Source organism: Macrosteles quadrilineatus, unplaced genomic scaffold (genome assembly GCF_028750875.1).
Source record: "Macrosteles quadrilineatus isolate MER2022 unplaced genomic scaffold, UCM_ALF_1.0 Scaffold_2__2_contigs__length_208266976, whole genome shotgun sequence".
Taxonomy (NCBI): domain Eukaryota; kingdom Metazoa; phylum Arthropoda; class Insecta; order Hemiptera; family Cicadellidae; genus Macrosteles; species Macrosteles quadrilineatus.
Genome location: NW_026542595.1, coordinates 93,932,224 through 93,952,803, shown reverse-complemented (window position 1 = coordinate 93,952,803; position 20,580 = coordinate 93,932,224). Strand labels below are relative to the sequence as shown.

At 36.3% G+C, this 20,580-nt stretch overlaps 1 protein-coding gene across 1 annotated transcript in view; it reads right to left on the bottom strand.

The window, feature by feature from the left end:
• Positions 1-210: 210 nt before the first annotated feature.
• The window catches only part of LOC128987292 (b(0,+)-type amino acid transporter 1-like), a 32,189-nt gene continuing 11,819 nt past the window's right edge, over positions 211-20,580 (bottom strand). The window contains exons 2-12 of the mRNA XM_054408063.1: positions 15,870-15,971; positions 15,380-15,649; positions 14,151-14,276; positions 13,565-13,664; positions 12,807-12,851; positions 7,241-7,364; positions 4,737-4,840; positions 4,086-4,182; positions 3,351-3,500; positions 2,447-2,615; positions 211-1,354 (exon numbers count right to left, since the gene is read on the bottom strand). Coding sequence (XP_054264038.1) covers positions 1,287-1,354; positions 2,447-2,615; positions 3,351-3,500; positions 4,086-4,182; positions 4,737-4,840; positions 7,241-7,364; positions 12,807-12,851; positions 13,565-13,664; positions 14,151-14,276; positions 15,380-15,649; positions 15,870-15,971 — 1,355 coding nt within the window. The 3' untranslated portion in view covers positions 211-1,286. The remainder of the gene's footprint in view (positions 1,355-2,446; positions 2,616-3,350; positions 3,501-4,085; positions 4,183-4,736; positions 4,841-7,240; positions 7,365-12,806; positions 12,852-13,564; positions 13,665-14,150; positions 14,277-15,379; positions 15,650-15,869; positions 15,972-20,580) is intronic.

The following is a 20,580-nucleotide window of genomic DNA, read 5'->3' as shown; positions in this document are numbered from 1 at the left end:
TAAATTCAAATCTGTCAAGACTTTAATTTACAAACGTTACAGCCTCCGTGTGTAGTGACATCTTTAGAGTGACTTGACTTTAGCACGGTTGACATATCAGGTTTTATCAATTGATTTGCTGGAGAAACAAACTACAGACTAATTTTGGGAACTAACCTATATTTATGAGCCAATTTAAGAATAAGAAGTATTTATTTTAAACATGTATACAACAAATTGGTATAACAGAAACAAGGTATACATTAGATTATTTTCTGTAAACATTCACAATACTAAAACTGTAGAACAACTTTTTTAACAACTACCTTAGCAATAGTATTACCATTGACTATGATACTGAAGTAGACTTCCCATCTGTTGGACCAGCTGTAGCCCATTTTTTATTAAAAAATAACGTAGTTGTGTGAGCCAGTCACAGAATGCACTAGTGTCAAAAATTCTTATACCTTATTTTTTGTTGCTGACCAGGTTGATGGGTCATAACAGTTGTTATAGCTCATAATAATTCATCCCCTGATTTTGACTTGTTAAAAAAGATTGTTTATTTGATAGAATTTAGTAATTTAAATCAGTGCAATCTGTAGGTGACTCACATCAACTATGACGATTTAAAAAATCTGGTTACAAATTTAACATATAAATGGAATGTCTAGTGCAATACATTACAGTGAACTATTTTAATTTTTTAACCAATAAATATCTTACAAGTTAACTGTTTTCCTTGTGTTTATTAAAGCTTAAGAGTTAGAAATAACTTTTGATGGAATGTATGACAATATCCCATAAAGCCATTAAATAATTTTCATTAGGATATAGTTAACATTACATATCAGTTTTTCTTGTACATATTTCCAAAGAATAAAACACGTGGTTTAGAAAAATATAGCATCACTTCTTGCAACAATGCAAGAATAATAGTTACAATGTTTAGTAAACCCAAACTACTTTATTCATTGAAACGTCACAACTGTGTTAAGACACAACACCGGATGACGGTACACAAGATGATATTATATCATTATAATATTATTAAATAATAATATATGGAAACCACATAGGTAATCTTGAACTGATTATTCAACTTTTTTCTGTGATTGTTTTGAGTAACTTATCAATTCTTTCTAGTATATTTACAATAAATTGTAATAAATAAGTTTAGTATCACATTTTAGTACTTGTTTGTAAATATTCTTAACTTCTCCCTTAAGACCTTTGGTTATTTTACACCTACCCCCATCTTACAAAAAATCATTGCCCCTGATGGTAGCTACTGATAAAATCAGTGTTCAAAGCTCAGCTGCCTTGGCTGGTGGAGCTACCTGCATCAATACTTGGACCAAGAAGTTAAGTTTGTCTGCAACAAACAGTAAATTTACAATTAAAATAAGTCTAGGAAACATCTTTCATATTAGTGTTGTTATCAAATTATATATTGTAGCCAAGAGGGGTTTTAGCAGGTCTACCGTCTACCCAGCAACTAACCAGGATGTTGTTGGTGTGCCAACCCATCTAATTTAAGTTTTATTCATGATTTATTTATATTTAAAGTTTTGGTAAAGAAATTTCTCAGTTAAACTATCATTCTTGAGTTTCAATAGAACAACCACTTTAGAGTAAAAAAAGAAAATTGTACAGTATCAGTGAATAACAAGAGTTTTGTCTGCACATTAATTTCGCTAGGCGATTAAAGTGAACAGTCTGTTTTGTGACTGGTATGTACAAGAGCTCTTGCCATCTTATTTCTGGCATTTACATTCTCAGTTCCAGTGAGAGTAAAGCTAGTAGTACACTTAGCAAACCTCGTTGAAGCAAAGGTCTGTTGCAGCAAAAAGGAGTTCTCAGGTGAAGGTTTCGGCAAAAAAATAGTTTCATGTTACTTTATGGGTATAACCTGTAAACTCTCACGGAAGCGGGCCAAAACTTATCCTCGGATTCCCTGGGGGAATTTGAAGAGATATCTTTTAGTTTCGTCGTTAAGTGCCTCAATATTGCAAGGTAGCAGCAACAAAAATGGTGATGACGATCAATGATGGTGCTCTTTGTGTATTTTCATTATGTCTTGTCTGTTTTTGAATCCTCTAGTATGTATTCGTAGCAGTTCCGATTGGACCAAACTTCTGCAAATGTGCCAAATGTGCTACGGTTGCTCTGGAGTAGTTGGAGGATAAGCTTTGCCCGCTGCGCTTCACTGCCACAAGAGTTTTAAGTGTGGACGTTACGTTCTCTACTAAGAACTTATTTTGGTTAGTAAGGTAGAAAAATGAATTATAAATTCAGTAGACTCTTCCCTCTTGTTAAGTTTAATTTATAGTAAAGATCGAACAAAAGCAAAATTTGTATGAAGAAACATTGGTGTAGTGGTAAAACCCATCCACAAAACTGGTACAGTGAAATCATAAGGTTGAGAAATCTAACTAAGAGTATCAATTCAATTTTATAATCTTACCTAGTCCAGGAGGACGAACTCCTAGGTAGACCAGAGGGTAGTAGACCAAGAGCCCGAGGATGATGAAACCTACAGCACCCAGGTGCCCAGGGGAAGGGTCCAAGAAAATAGGTACTGTGGCCAACACTGTTGATAGGACTACCAGAAACACCGGGATAGCTAGTGGCACCTGTAGGATTACATAGTAAATTTAACAATTAATAGAACTAGGCATTCCATTCCCATATTCAAGCTGTAGCCAGAGTTTATTAATAAAAATAATGTAGATGAATGTGTGCCAACAGTGTGTGGTTGTAAATTTATGATTACTGAGTCAGATATATCCCAAATATTGTACTCAGCGCTAAAGTGAAAGAACAATTTATTTATAGTAAAGGATCTTATATGCAACTATAGAAGAAAATATAATTCTGGAGATTGTAGCACACATTATGTGAGAGGCTCATTCAACTATGTTTTTTTACAAATTGGGTACAGCTAGTTCAGTCTTTAAGGTCTTCAGTAGCCAAAAGACAAAGAGAGGACGTAATGCGTAAACTATGGTCAGCATTACAAGTGTATGAACAATGAAAGGAGAGTGTCTGAGTGCTTTGTGCTGCATTGGTGTCAAGTAATGTTGCAATGTTGGTAGATGAGACTAGCAACTGGGTGTATGGCATACACTCATAGGGGTGTGAAGTCACTATACTAATAAATGTTTAATTATATTAGAAAAAAAATAAATTGCCAGACATTTTAATTGTTTTTAGTGGGACAACTGGAAAGGAATGTAACAGAGAAAACTAAATGGGATGGTCGTATATTTTGTACTGTGAGTATTCTCAAGTAATTAGAATTGTTTACTTTAGAACTAAGAATCGAGAAAAGGAAGTCTGGTTTTGGAATCTTTTTTGCTTTTAAATACCTTGTACGGCCTGGAGACGTTGGGTCTGGTCTTCCTTAATATGATGAGTGCTAGGAAAGCCAACCCGTAGAAGGTCCAGATGAGGAAACTGGCAAACTCGATTAGTGTGACGATGTCTCCAGCCAGAATAAAAACCAAAGTCAACACACCCTGGGAACAAGCAAACACAAATTTCAAATCTCCTTTTAGTAACTAGATGATCAGGACAAGGTAGTGGTTGTCAAAATGGAGGCTCACGCCCAAGAGGGGCGTGGAAGGATTTCAGGGTGGCCGTGAGTGCTCATGGCACCCCCCCCCCCTAAGAAAAATAATAAATAAAAATATAAAACAACGCTTAAATATATGCTTAGCTTTAAATAGCTACCTATATAAAACTTAAAATGTTGTCACATTACCGTATCAAAAATAGATTATAAATAATTAATTACACAATTGAATATGATTTAAGATCTTCATATGATGAGCCCCCCTCATGGTGGAGTGAGAAAAATTAAGGATTTCAAGGTGGGCATGGACATGGCTCTCGACTCCAATGATACTTTTTTTACCCTTTAGATAAAAAGAACTATTTTAGCCACCCAGCGCAAAAATTAAGTATAGTGATTTTTTGGCAATATCAGTAGGCTACAACAAATGTTTTCAATGGTGTATTTATAGGGTTTTGTGTCCCTTATATCATTAAAGCTATTAAAAATTAAATATAAACTTATGAGATTGTTTTTATAGTGTTTATACCTGCAATGTAACAGCAGGAGCTGGTGTGTAGCGATGGACATGGATATAACAGAGACACTCCGGCATATGGCCTTCCCGACCAGCAGCGAACGTCAACCTGATAAAATACACTAAAGGTATCAAATGAAATTACTTTACCTTTGTTTTATAATATAACATTGAATTTCTTACTCAATTCCCATCAGACAGCTCAAAAGTAGTATGTTTGTTACATAATGTTTTGGTGCTAGAGCAAATTTGCCAGCTGTACTTGTGAAGTTTCTTGGTTGGGAAACTTGATTTGTCATGTAAGCCACAGAGAGGGAAGTTACAAAGGAAACACTCAATGGTATACTTGATTGGCGTCTAGGGCAAGCTCTGACACCGCCCTCCAAACCCTCATATACTACAACGCTCACAGTGGAGAAGACCCTGTGTCTTGTGCGATAGGAATTTCCGCACATTGCTCACCACTCGGGTTGATTTTTGCAGATTTAAGCTGGGAAGTAACATATTCTTACATGAACTCAGAGGCTAAAATCATGGATTTTTGTTTCATCTCTGTACTTTTAACATTTTGTATTACTGTATTATCTAACCTTGCCATCCGATATAGGGATTCAACTTTACATCAAAGTAAAACAATTTAAAATCTTGCTATCTGTTAGTTACCTTGCAACACCAAACTGGCTGGCCATTGAACAGCTAAAGGTAGCGAGTGCCACACCAGCAGGGATCACAAACCGCAACGGACCTAGGATCCTTTCACCGAATGCCTGTAAACATGCATGTAAAATAATGTTTGGTGGTTACACATCCATAATTTTAACAATCAGGTTTACAAAAATACCTATACCTCAAAGGTTTTAATTGAATACTTAATAGAATCGTTCAGTGTCTCAAAGTGTCGTCTGTAAACCCCCAGTAGTCCATGATACTTAATAATCAATAAAAGTCTTTTAGAAGTTAGTTTACAAAAAGAGTTTGGAAGCAGCTATAACGACAAACGCATGCTTTGCAAATAAAAGCTTTTTTGTGTAGAGAGTGTTTACTTCAATAAACCCATATAATAAATTTATTTCAATTGTAATAAAAAATACCCCCGCCGCAGCAAACCTGCAGACTAAGCGAATTTCCATTAACCTGATTGGATTTACACTAAAATGCCTTCATAAAAATAGCACATTTATTTCCTATTTAAATAGAATTAGTTTAACGAGTACTTAGGTTTGCTGCAACAGGGAGGGTAAAAAAGATTTTTTTTATAAATATTTTAGTAAGAAATAAAAGTATTTTCCAAAATCAATCAAAATATGTTCATAAACAAGCAAACTACAACAGCTGACTTATTCTCCATAAGAATAACATGGGAATTTTAAAATTACAATTTTTTTGAATTTTCTCCGTAACAATTAGGCGCATAATAACGCTTCAATATACTAAATTATTTGTTTTTTTAAGCTCTACAAAATGGTTTAAAAAGAAATTGTGAAATTTTGTGTTTTTACGGTCAAAAATGGGAAAAACCTATTTTTACCCCATAAAACCCCCCATAAAACCCCCCATAAACCCCCGTTCCCATAGTCCGATCATGCTGGTTCGCGAACTCGTTCAAGTTTATCCTGCCTTACACCTTCAAACCAAATTTTATCAAAATCGGACAAAAATTACTCAAGTTATCGTGCGGATGGACACACATATATATATAGATATATAAAAATTTGAACAAATGGTGTTTTTGGCCTCTGGGGACATCAAAATGAAAAAGTAAATCGGTCCCGGGCTTAGGTCTTACCATGAGACCTACGGTAATAGCTACTTCCCTATAGGGAAATTCGCTAAAATAAGGATAGTTTTTAGTACGGGTGTGAAACCCCCTTAATAATTAATGGAAATATACCTCGAGTAGAGGGCCCTTAACAGCAAGCCATTATACAAAACTAAACAAACAATGCAAGGACTAAAATTAGAGTGTCACCCAAATTTTGAATTTTTCCTCATATAAAATTATTTTAGAAACCTTTGAAAATCAGGCTTAATTGATTTGATCAATTTCAATCTAAATTGACATACCAAAAACATTAAGACTGTCATTTAAACAGCTATCCAAACCCTAACAAGGATCTAGACTTTAACTATCCTGAATTGTTTAATTTTGTGCAACAGAAATTAATTACTAATTAATTAATCAATTAATTACTTTGCTTTGTTCTACAGAGAAGCACAATATTTGTCAGTCATTTGAAGAAAAGCATAGGTATTGGTAGAATCTGCTCTAAAGATTTTTGTACAGATCGCATGATTCCACTGCTCATAGAAAGAAAGCCACCACATGAAGTGCAAGCAACTGAAAATGGTGTATTTCAGACTTATTTGCTGGACATTCTGTTATAATTATTCCTACTAAGTTTTATCATAGACAAATAGAATTAAATACATATATTATTAATTAAATATAGAATTAAATACCATCACCTGTGGTGCGGATAGCATAAGTTCTGGCATCCACCTCTAGTTACCTTGTAGCACCTTGTAGTTACGTATCTCAAGCGCCGCAATTAAACGAGATTCTATATATTACACCAGCGGTGGATGTCTGAACTTATGCTAACCGCAGCTCTGCTGACGGTCTATATTTAATTATTTTACTCTATGGTTATATTCATATTGGCAATCCAACTTAGCAGGGATAGTTATAACTGAATACCCAGCAAACAACTAAGGTTGTTTACATTGTGTTGTGTACATTTTCCTGCAATAGGATTCATTTGAGTTGCAGGTATATGATGTTGCTTGCCAGTAGCAATTGTACTAAAAACATTCAGGATTTTGCTAACTATTCTAATAAATCATTTCAGAGACAATTACTATCCAATTTTGAAAATTTTTATCCAGATATATTCTTTCTCTATATTTGTAATCAGATATGTTGCAATTACCTGTATTCATCCAGAAATACATCCTTATATGTTTTTAAGTAATATTAAGATAAAACGTATGCCAAAATGGTGGACATCAGTGTTTGCAGGACATTCAAGTCTAGACTAAACTTTAAACAAATTAATGCATGTTGGTTTTAGAGAGCACACTGTATTAGCATGATGCAGTGTTTCATTTATCTGATATTTACTACAAGTTTGTAATGGTAATGAGAAAACTATTTATTTTTTACCCACCACAGCAACAGCAGGGACTGTAGTCATCTCCTCGACAGTCAGCACTGACATGTAAGCTATGTTCATGCTGACAAACAAGACTGTAACTAGTGGAACAGCTATCAGTATACTGCGAGGTATGTTTCTGAAACAAGAAAACTCCTTTGGAACATTTTTATTCGCTCTTTAGCATCTGATTGTTGAGTGTGTAGTCACAAATCACAAAGACTGAAGAATAAATTCAAGGCCACTACAGATTTTTTTTTCAAGTGGGGCAAACCGAGTAGATTCATTTCTTGGAAAAGGCCCTACTCTGCAAACAATTTTAATGTAAACCTCCGTAAAATATAAATTTTGGATATTTACATTTGCAAATGGCTACAATGCATTTCCAATTAACATTTCAGTCTCTACAACATTTATAAAGGTCAATTCTACATACAAAATGGAAAGAATCAGATTTTTAGTAATAAATATAAAGTAAGTTTGAATAAGACTACTCTTCATTCAAAAAAACAATATTATGAAATAAAAACTATTCTCAAACCTTATAAATTGTAGATGCTATACTAATAAAAAAAACTCAGGAGTAAACAATTGTTATATATTATAAGTAACAAAAAAGGTGTATACAAACTGAATTTGTACAACAAATCCATGTTCACTATGAACTCTTCACAATAATCCTAATAAATCCAAAACAACAACATAAAAACATTTAAAAAAAAGAGCTAACCAGCCGATCAAGTTAAACTGGGCAGGAATAATATTAAATGATATATATTCAATCCAGTCTCAACTAACAATATTCTATTTTCCTATGTTTTAATACCAGCTGGATGGTTAATTATTTATTGTTTTTCTTTGTGAGTCAGTTGTACAATTAACTGTTTAGTTTTAGTGTTTGTAATTTTTACAATGTTCAAATATATTTCTCAAACGTTTAAAGTTTATTGAATTTAGACACAACATTGGCGATGAGGATGAGTGAAGTACTTAAGCTTAAAAAGGTATTAACTGCAAGCAAAATTCAAATTAGTAAAGCTTACAATGCAATTGTACAAAATAAAACAGTGAGAGAAGACATGAGTAGTGATGAAGTCACAGTGCGGTTGTCTTCATTACGGACATATTGGAACAGATTCGAAAATGCTCAATATGAACTCGAATCTTTGGTTGATGAAGAAGATATAGAGCAATTAGCAACTAGTAGAAGTGAAATTGAAGAGCTGTACATTACAACCGAAGTGGTGTTAAGAAACAAACTGCAATCCCCAACCACAGTTACGAATCAGCCTTCAGTAGGTTCACACCCTTCTGTTACAGCAAATATTGCTTTTGTTCCGTTCGATGAAGGAGAATCATTTACAAACTTCATTAAAAGATTTGAACACTTTATTTCCTTGAAGGAAATTTCTGACGATAAAATAAAGCTTTGCACATTACTTGCAGTGCTTCCACCAAAACTGCATGAACAGCTTCAAGACCTAGTTTCCCCAGATGATCCGTACAAGATGGATTACAAAAATGTGGTAATAGTATTGAAGGATTATTTGGAACCGTTACCTAGTGTTATATCTCTTCAACACAAATTTTTGTGTCATGTTCAACAAGACGAAACAACGATGGATTTTTCAATGGAACTAAAGAGACTAGCAAAGGATTGTCGCTTTCAATGTGAATGTGGGAAATCTGTATCAGACATGTTACTAAGAATGCAGTTTGTTAGAGGACTTAAAGATAATGATGTAAGAGGGCAGTTACTACAGAAAGAAACAAGCACTTTCAAAGAATCAGTGCAAGCTGCAATTTCCTTTGAATCCTCAAGACTTGAGAGCAGCATTATATCAAATCCTACAACAGCTGCTGTTCTTAAGCTAACAGGAAGCACTGAAAGAAAGAAGCCGGAACAACAACAATATGCAAGCAAAGGACCAACCAAGAAGACCGAAAGCTATACAGTTCGCTCTACATTTGACCAACTACGTGGACGGTGCTATCGATGCGGGGATAAGTTCCATAAAGCTGACAGTTGCAGGTATAAGGATGAATTCTGCAATTCTTGTAATAAGGTTGGTCACTTAGCCAGGGTCTGCATGGCAAAGAACAGAGCTAGGCATATCAACCAGATCGAGGACAGCGAAAATGTAAATGATATTGATCACGCAACGTACGACACATATAAGATACAAATGAATGGTTCTGACAAGTTCATGGTTGAAGTTACACTAGAAGGAAAGCCAATTCAAATGGAATTGGACACAGGAGCAGCTTTATCGTCGATATCATACAAGGATTATAAGAAACTAAATTTGAGTAAAAAACTATTTCAAACTCACGTACAACTAAGAACTTACACGGGCGAACTTATAAAACCAAAGGGGGTAGTGTATGTCGAGTTTAGATTCAAAGACAAAGCATACTTTGGCAAGCTGTATGTAATTGGACAAAATGTTGAACCCATTTTTGGAAGAGAGTGGCTTAGGGAGATTAATTTAAAAATTGGAGATATCAGAACTATTCAAGAAAACTCGTGTGATCTTTCTAAACTCCTTACAGAATTCTCTGATGTTTTCAAAAAGGAAATTGGATGTATTCCGAACGAGAAGGTTCATTTATCCCTTCAAGAAGGTTGCAAGCCCATTTTCATCAAACCTAGACAAGTTCCGTACTCACTTAAAGAAAAAGTAGAAGACGAACTCAATCGACTAGAGAATGCCGGTATAATCACTAAGGTGAACAATGCTCAGTGGGGAACGCCAATTGTCCCAGTTGTTAAACCCAATGGCTCTGTAAGAATATGTGCAGACTATAAAACTACACTGAATAAAGTGATACAAGACGACAAACATCCAATACCTAGGATAGAGGACATTTTCGCGGAAATGAATGGAGGGAAGCTATTTTGTACATTGGACATAAGCAATGCTTACCTGCACATGCAAATGGACGAGGAAAGTTCAAATATGCAAACTATAAGTACTGAAAAAGGTCTTTACAAAGTCAACAGGATGATGTTTGGGGTTAAAGTAGCACCATCAGTATGGCAAAGGTTCATGGACAGAATATTACAAGGAATTAGCGGTGTTAAATGCTTCTTTGACGACATTATCATACAAGGATCAAATTATGAAGAAACTGTGTAAAGATTGAAGCTAGTCCTTGATAAAATGAGGGAACATGACCTTAGATTGAATTTTGAAAAATGTAAGTTCTTTCAGAAAAGGATTGCTTACTTAGGTCATACAATTGATGAAAATGGACTTCAAAAGGGGTCTGAAAAGGTAAAAGCGATTGTTGAAGCAAAGCGACCTCGTGATGTCAACCAATTACGTTCTTTCATAGGTTTGGCAAACTACTACAATAAGTTCATACCCAAACTGGCAGAGAAACTAAACCCATTGAACAAACTCTTACAGAAGGGCAAGAAATTCGAATGGACTGATGAATGTGAAAGAAGTTTTGAATCTGTTAAATTGGACATTGCCAAAGATGAAACTCTAATCCACTACAACCCGTCATTACCTTTAATACTGTCAACAGATGCATCACCAACTGGCTTAGGAGCTGTAATTTCACACCGGCTAAAAGATGGAACAGAAAAGCCAATTGCCTTTGCATCTAGGTCACTAAGTAAAAGTGAGAATAAATACAGTCAAATTGACAAAGAAGCGACTGCCATTTATTGGGGTGTGAAAAAGTTCTTTCCATACTGCTATGGCAGAAAATTCATACTTGTCACAGACCACAAACCTCTTGTATCTATTTTTCATCCTTCAAAATCCCTACCTGCAATGTCAGCTACACGTTTGTTAAATTACGCTCTTTTCCTTGCTGGTTTTGACTATAAAATAGAATACAGAAAAACTTCAGACCACTCCAATGCAGATTTTCTTTCAAGATTCCCAGTAGAAAAGTTAGAAGAAGGTGAAGATCTCTATTCAAAATTTCAGATGAATCAAATATCTATGCTGCCACTTACCAAAGAGACAATTGCAGAACATACAAAGAAGGATACTTTTTTCTCTAAAGTCAAGACAGCCCTTGAAAATGGAGATGATCTTGAGACAATGGGACTAAACAACAATGAGTATACATTACACAAAGGATGTGTTTTTCGAGGTATAAGGGTTGTGATACCTTCAACTCTTCAGAAAGAAGTACTCAAAGAACTACACGTGGGCCACCTTGGGATGACAAAAATGAAAGCAATGGCCAGAAGCTATTTGTACTGGAAGAATGTGGACAGAGACATTGAAGAGTTGGTCAGAAACTGTAAGATATGTTCCCAGAAGAGAAATGAACCTCCGAAAGATAGGAATCACCCTTGGGAAGAACCATCTGGACCATGGGAGAGAATACACTTAGATTTCCTTGGGCCCATGAATGGAAATTACTTCCTGGTCATCATTGATGCCCATACTAAATGGCTAGAAATATTGCATACAAAATCGACTACAGCAGAATGGTGTATCAAAAAGCTACAACATCTATTTACAACGTTCGGTCTTCCAGTGACAGTCGTTACAGACAACGGGACACAATTCACCAGCACGGCTTTTCAAAACTATTTGAAAGAAAATGGAATTTGTCATAGAACATGCGCACCATTTCATCCTTCTAGCAATGGACAAGCAGAAAGATTCGTACAAACAGTGAAGAAGGGGCTAAATTCAATGGTGGGGGAGAGAGGTGACATACAAACAAAGATCAACGCATTAGTCACACAGCTGAGGAAGGCGCCAAGCTCTACAACTGGAATGTCTGCATACAAGATGATGTTTGGCAGAGACATCAGAACTAAACTAAACGTCATGTCAGATAAAACAGAAAGATTTAGCGTCAAAGAACAAAGGAAGATTGGAAGACAGTTCAGTGTGGGACAAAAGGTGCAAGCAAGGAACTATGCATCCAAAGAAAAGTGGAGGTTAGGAGAAATCATCAGTCAAGTGGGCAACGTCATGTACAGAATAAAAATGGACAATGGATTGATATGGACCAGACACACTGACCAGATCCTCCCTAAGAATTAAGAGGGGAGAGTTGATATATATTCAATCCAGTCTCAACTAACAATATTCTATTTTCCTATGTTTTAATACCAGCTGGATGGTTAATTATTTATTGTTTTTCTTTGTGAGTCAGTTGTACAATTTAATGTTTAGTTTTAGTGTTTGTAATTTTTACAATGTTCAAATATATTTCTCAAACGTTTAAAGTTTATTGAATTTAGACACAACATTAAATAATGTAAATCAAGAAACGTGACAAACAATAAAAATATCTAGAACCAAAGTGATAAAAAAATATATATTTGACAATTCAATCAACAAGCATAACTTTTCTGTAGACTCTTCTCTTAGTTGTTTGACTGTGTTTCTCCACTCACCATTTTCAAAGTCACCCTTTTTAACAGAATACATAATTTATTGAGGTTATCGTTCCGTTAGTTTTACTCCTTTCTTTTTCTTAAGTTAATGTATTACATTGTGTACTTTAAAAACGGCCAACAAAAAGTTTGGTTCAAAAAAATAAGTTTAATGAACAAAATATAAAAGAAGCCAGTAAAAATTATTTTTATACTCACTTGTTAGGTTTTATTATTTCCTCTGACACAGCAATCACAGATGTCCTGTAAAAGAATTACATTTACCTTTGTTGTTGTTGCCTGAGTTCTTGTAGGTAAGATGTTTGTGTCACCCTATGCATTTCTCAACCCTTTATGGCATCTTCAGGGGTCTTCTTAGTTCATCTTCTTATCTCAAACACCATATCTATATAAAAAAAAAAACATCTGCACACAGTCACTAGTATCAAAATCGGGTCGATTGGACAATGTTACAATGGACTGTCGTTTGTCCGACTGTAATATTAGTGACTGCATGCATGTGTATTGTAAATATAGACTATAGTGTTTGTGATAAGAAGATGAACTAAGAAGACCCCTGAAGAAGCCACACAAGGTTGAGAAATGCATAGGGTGACAAAAATCTTACCTACAAGAAATCAGGCAAAAATAACAAAGGTTAATAAAATATAATTAAAGTTCTTAAAACTGGGAGACCAAAAATACTTAAAAATAATAAGATCAACATAACATATTTTTATATAAGTTAACTAGTTGCTTCATTCATGCTTTCCAAAACAAGATGAATAAGAAGAGGAGGGTGATGAAGTTTTTAAACACTACTAAATAGAACATTTTTTTATTTATTTTTTTTTAATAGAACATTTTCTCACCCTTGTAAAGCATTTTATTGATTATAAAACTAATTTTGTTCTACTGTACTTATAAAAGCACACCTATGCTAATAAATAAGAGACAACATAAAGGAACTTACTTACCAACCATCATAGGCCCACAGTCCACTGTAAATTGATAATATTATGTCCTTTACACCAGTTTTGGAACCTTCAAAACCTTTACTAAGATGTTCCATATTTCCTATAAATAAAAGAACTATATATTAAAAAGAAAGTTGCTTAAAGTAACTAAAAAAAGAATGAGTAAATAAATACCCAGAATCTGTAATTCTTACTGTAGCTACTTTGTTTAACAACAAATCTACTTCACAATAAAATAGAGAGTTGAAAAAAGCCAATCACAGATGATTTTGTTTAGGTTTTAAAACTAATCAACACACAACAAAATTTCACAGAACCTTGCCTGCTTCTGGTAAATGGTTTTTTGAATCTGTACAGTGGATCTGCTATTGGCATAGGTACTATATTGTCTTACTTATATGGTCAGAAAAATGAGCTCACAATTCATTGGGACAAGTTGTTCACCATCCAATACGGTGCTCATCCAGGGTCTGTATGGCATTGCATAGCTGCATGAAGGGCTGTGTTTTTTTTTATTCAGTTCAGCTCCCTTTAAATATATTTTTTAAAAATTAAGCTTTTTAGTATTTTTAAACTGATATCCTACCTTGACTTAAGTTGTAGATTCCTCCACCGATGACAACGACACAAATGACAATCTTGAATGAAGAAAATATGTTTTGCATTTTGACGAATAATTTGACACTCTTTGTGTTCACATATGTTGTAATTCCTAAAATCACAGAATCAGACTCGTTTATTGAATTAGGTTATACAACTATGAAAGAAGTATTTTCAACTAATCATCATTATTGCAGACTAAGATTTCACCAGGCAGGTTAGGCACTATAAATTTACTTTCAAATAAAAAAAAATGAATTAAATCACGATTGCATCTTACAAATAAAAGCAGCGAACGTCGGACAGGTTGACGATGGTTCCATGATCGCGGGAGATGTTGTCGATCGCGCCGCGAACGTCGGACATGTTTACGATGGTTCCGTCATCGCGGGAGATGTTGTCGATCGCGCCGCGAACGTCGGACATGTTTACGATGGTGCTATGATCGCGGGAGATGTTGTCGATCGCGCCGCGAACGTCGGACATGTTTACGATGGTTCCGTCATCGCGGGAGATGTTGTCGATCGCGCCGCGAACGTCGGTCATGTTTACGATGGTTACGTGATTGCGGGAGATGTTGACGATCGCGCCGCGAACGTCGAACATGTTGACGATGGTTCCGTGATCGCGAGAGCTGTTGACGATCGCGCCGCGGACGTCGGACATGTCGATGGTTCCGTGGTCGTGGGAGATGTTCGCGCTGGCGCTGTGACCGTGGGTGGTCAGATAACCGCGACTCTACTAATGTGTTTGCTGCCCATGTTCAATATACTGTAATGTGATTTATTGGAAATAGTGTACCGGCCATTAATATTAATAATAAAAATTAATATTTTTCCTATTTAGCTTCAAACCCAGAGGCACTGAGAAATAAGGAACTAAACTTTTTTTAGCGGCCCAAACACAAAAAGGTCTTATTTGTAAGTATGCCAAGGTGAAACCCATTTATTTTCCACCAAAAACAGATACTCTAACCACTATGCTTACAACAGAAACAACTTATGGTTTGGACAATCTTTATTTAAACAAGAAATCTTAACTGATAGCGGTTATGTTTTGGATTCACATCCAGTTCCAGTAACTGAAAACGTGTTGATACTCTTCAACCTTTCCTTGCTCCGGATCACTCTATACTTTGCTTGATATATTCTGGCATATGTAGACCAGCGAATGTGAGATGCCTCTCTAAAAAATAGATTTAAATTAATGCTTTACCTAGGGCTAGGAGCGCAATAATCTTCTTGACAAGCTGTGAGTGCTGAGCACAGGCAGCAGGCGCCAGCGGCTGGTAGACATACTCAGAGAACACCAAGATGATGATAGCAGCCTCTGCAGGTCTGAGGATCAGGACGACCACCCAGATGAAGACAAATCCCGGGAGAGGACCCCAGAACCCGTGGAGAGGAGAGTAAGTGGCTCTGAAGAAGGAGTACTCAGCACCGGACTGCGGCACTACGGTCCCGAGCTCAGCAAACGACAGTGCTCCTGACAAGGCAGAAACCAGAAGAGACTGTCAATCTGAGTAGCCTATTAGGGGAAATGGTGATTGATAAAATTACCAGCTTGTCCTATCAACATTTCAACTGCAAACTAATATGGTTGTAAATATTCTTGCATGGTTAAATTTAGGATTCTAAAATATTTAATAGTATTTGTATTGAGGTAGGATTCTGTGGAATCTAAAGGTTACACAAAGTTTTCTTACCGAGCAGAGAGATGGCGCCACAAACCGCCCATACAATGAGGGCCTCGCCTACTGAGCCTGCACGGACCAAAGCACTGGATGGAGACACGAATATTCCAGCACCTGAAGAATCGAATGAGTTGGTTGTTAAGAGCAAATGAGTTGGTTGGGTGTGTTGCTAGCCTAGTGGTTAGCGTCTCGGACTTTGGTGCGGGAGGGACATGTTCAATTCCTGGCACATCAACAACACATTCTATTTATATCTATCTATCTATATATTAATAGGCAAGCATGTTTCTTTAAAACCTTTTTTCTCAGCTCGTGTGAATCGTAGGGAAAATCTACGCATACCGTTGGAAAGCTATTTTCCTGTAGGTGTGCAGAATCCCTTTATAAATTTAAATAGGCTCAAAGATAAGCACAAAAAATGAGTTTAAAAATTTGAAAAAATTAACATGGATCTTATGCGTTGCTATGCTGGTTACGAAATAACAACGAAATATAAACAGAAAATCAAAACAAATGGAGGAAACTCCAATCACATGTTTTATTTACAGTGTGGGGTGAAAATAGATAAGTGAGTACATTACATATTTTTGGTCGAGTTTCGACCACTGGACGACCTCTCGTACTTATTTAATACGCAAGCAGGTTTTTTGTGACAATTACTCCTCCGAAACTACTGAACCGATTGACATGTTTTTGGTGTCATTGGAAAGATGGTAACGTGAAGTTGTGCAGGAAACTTTCATTTTAGGGAAAAAATGAGAGATTGAGGCCCTGGAGCCCTTTAAAGTTTTGTATTTCTCCATAACGATAACATGGGACAAAATTTTTATTTACAGAAACATATGTTTGTTACTTGAAAATAGTCAAAGTCTACTACATAATAATTGCTGTGTATTATGACTCTTAATGTATACCTACTACATTTCAATCAAGGATTGTGTACTTTATAGTTTACCCATAATGGATCTTACTACTTTATTTTAATGCTGGGAATAGTAAAATTTAGTGGATAATAAGTTACCATGATTTAGAAAACTTTACTATAATAATCTATATATTTAAATTGCAAATCTTTGACATTATTAATTCATTTGAAACTAAACAGCTGATCGACAAATCAAACAAATCATCTACTTCATGTGAATAATGTTATTATTCAAACATAGTATTTTTTTAACCAATATCTTGATTCTTTTTTACTTGTGGGTGTATTTTGAGTTTGCAGTTATGAAAGCACCAAGCCAAGTAACTTTTATCAAATTTTCTTTATAAACTAACAGTATTAATGAATTACTACATGAACTTGACAAGTCAGGTAATTAATTATCAGTTTACCAAGGGGAAGGGGAAGAAGAGTGGGTCCTTGAAAACAGACGAAGCAGGCGGAGACACCCATCTAGAAAATCCAACTGAGTTTTTAAATATAGAGGTCAGTGGATTGCCAAGACACAGGTTAGACTAATAAAAGGGGGCAGTGGTTTTATTGATGATGAATATTAATACATCAAAAAGGGCCTCATTAATGGCACAAGGCTTCATGTGATCAGAATGGTTAACAACTTAGTAGAATGTAAAGTCACTAACAATATAAATCACTAACAAACATATAAGGTTAGGTTTCACTCACAACAACAAACATTTGAAGATGACACAAGGTTTCTGTTTGTTATTTATTCAAACAGCTGTTTTTGCTGAGATTGGCTGACAGTGTACAATAAATATCAAAGACAACAAGACAAAAACACCAAAATACAAAATTTATCTCAGCTATAATTTACATAACTATAAAAAAACATAGTTTTGGTAAAAACACAGCGAAATGCTGACCGAAATTTGCCCAAAATTTACGTGTAAGCATTATTTTAAAAATTATTATTATATATAAATATATACATTTTTGCAACAAAATTATGTTTGTCTGATTCAGAAAGACCTCAAAAATAATTAGGGACCAAAAAAATATTTTCCATATTTTAGCAGTTTTTGACCAATTTTCAGTGTACCCTCCCCTTAACTGGAACAAGTGAGTGGGGACATATTTTGATTTCGAGGATAAAAATTTACCTGTCTGAAACAAACTTACCTTTTAAAATGGAAAGATGCTAATTTCTGTTACCTTTGGCATTTGCAGCGGCGTTCTTACCCAGACCAATTTCAGTCATGAGTAACTATATTATATGTTGTTTTAAGTAAGGCTACATCTTTTAATAGGATAAGCATATTCATTACGGAAAACTCTGACCAGGGTAATCTTCCTGAAGGTAACTTTAAGGCTAATATCGTAGTATTCATGGAAGTGCTTTTGTGATAAAAATATTGTTTTGTTTTGTTTATTTTTAAAAGTGTGTTTTCTTCAAGCAGCATTTTTATGACCTCAAAATATGCTACATAAGCCTATTGGTTTGATGTGATAAAATGTTTTGTTACATGTGTTATAAAAATCTTTAGAACATAACTACCCTATAAACCTTGCTCACTGCCTATAACATACTTGAACTTGAACACTTATTAATTTACTAAATATAATATACATGCAGCTAGAAAATGGCTGGATTTTCTCTTCCAAGGCTTCATTATTACTGCATTTAATTTTCGACGTCGAGTCAATATATAATACGATGAATTTGTTTTCTAGATTCATATGTCATTTTGCGGGGCATTGAACCGCACAGGTTCACTCGTTTATAATAATTATGTATGCAGGTTAAGTGTAAGAAGAAATAAAGGATTTTCATTTCATTTTCATTCGACCAACGAATTAACGCTCTTCCATTTGAAGATCTAATCTGTACAGTTCTTCCTACATACGTCGATAACAACTTAAACATCTACTTTCAGAACAGCAACCCAGATTGTAATACACTATGCATCGTCTTAGTACAGCTCCAGGAAACTGTGGCTGACCTCACGGACGCCGTCCAAAGATTAAATAGAAAATAGATGACCGTTCCATTAACAACAATGAAAAAGACGAGAATGGAAAGTATGAGATAATAGGAAAGATACCTGTTCAAAGATTAAAGGAGATAGAAGAGTTGGAGAAAATGTTAGAAACCCCTCAATTTAATAAGCAGCTGTTCAAAATTCTGACCTCGGTCGGGGAGAAGGACATAAAACAATGACGTACAAGTGCCTTCGAAGGTTGATGTCGTACCAGGTTGCAGTGTAATATTTCTACAATGGTATTACTGCAAGCAACAAAGAGAAGACTAGGAAAATAGCATTTTCAAAAACAAATGCCTGGGAAATTACACACCAAGCTGTGGCGTTTTCGTTGTAGCGTATGACGCAACGATCGTTCCTCATTGGGTTTTTTTACCAATTTGGTGCCATTTTCGTCCTAATACAATTTAAGAGCCTTTTTATGCGCGGCCATGTGCAAGCCTGAGATTTTCGATCAAGTCGGACGGATCGAATGGATCGAATGGACGGTTGCAATGGATAGGTATCCAATGAGAAGGTATCCATTGACAAGGTATCTAATGAGGTTATTTTTCACTGCATGGAATAGGAGGGGGTATCAGGGGATAAGGAGACAAGTGCTAGGAGAAAGCTTGTTAGACAAAGATCTCATTTTGGTCCCCATTCACGTTCCTGATTGGTATCTGGTGACCATATTACCAGCACGTCACCAAGATTCAGCCTACGACTCAATACCAAACCGGGACCACAGGGAGGTTCTAAATTCCCTAAACCGGCTTATATATCGAGGCTTATGAGTCAGCCGAAAAGATGGAAATTGTGGGGAGGAATATCGTGCCCGCGGCAGTCCAACGGGAGAGATTGTGGAGTATTTCTTTGTGCTCTGGCAGGCACCCTGTCCCAACGCATCGATGTCAAAGAGAAGACGCTGGATGCACCGGCGTACCACCTAAAGATGATGGCAAGACTGAAAGCTGGCGAGATGGAGGTTGGGATTGACCCCCTCAGCTGAAACCAGCATTACGAGAAGGTCTGAAGGATAAGGGGTGGGGCAAGGCAGAAGACGATTGGACCTGGATTGGGAAGTCGAGTTTGAGAACTTAGCTCCACCACCTTTGATATGTCCGCTTTCATCTCCGAAGAGGAAGTCTGTAGAAGCAGCTGCCCCAAGGACTCCACCTTGCACACTACTACCCACCGATAGGGAGACGCAAGCCAAGGAAGAAGGGACTGAGGAAGATTATTTCATGTTGTTACAGAAAGATGATTTTGGGCCCTTCACGTCAACTCTCCAGAACCATCCAGAAACGGACTATCAACCCCTGAAGGTCTCTTGGAGAAAAGGCGTCGAAGCTGGAGGACCATCGATTCCCGCCCTGTCACTGGATAATAATACAGATATCGACAGCGATTGCTCTTCAATTGATGTGATTCCAGAGCCGACCCCGGACGGCCGTCAATCGTCCCGATGGATGTGGAAGAAGGGGAGATCAGCGAGGAGCCTTAGAGGGTCGAAATGAAAAGTTCACCGCAGAGCTCGAAAAGAAAAACCGTTGACCACAATCCCTTCGACCTCAGCGCTGAAGAACGCGCTTCGTTGGCAAGACTTCGTGATAATGGAAATAACACTAGGGCTTACAGGCGGCCGAGGAATAGACGGAATGGTGGGCACCGTCGTGGCGGGCAGCGTCGGTTCATGAGGATATACATTCCACAACTAGGTCAATTCAAGAGAACCAATGTGCGGTATCTGGGACTAACGCCTCAACCCAGGGCGAGGAGAGAATGAGGCGGAGACCTC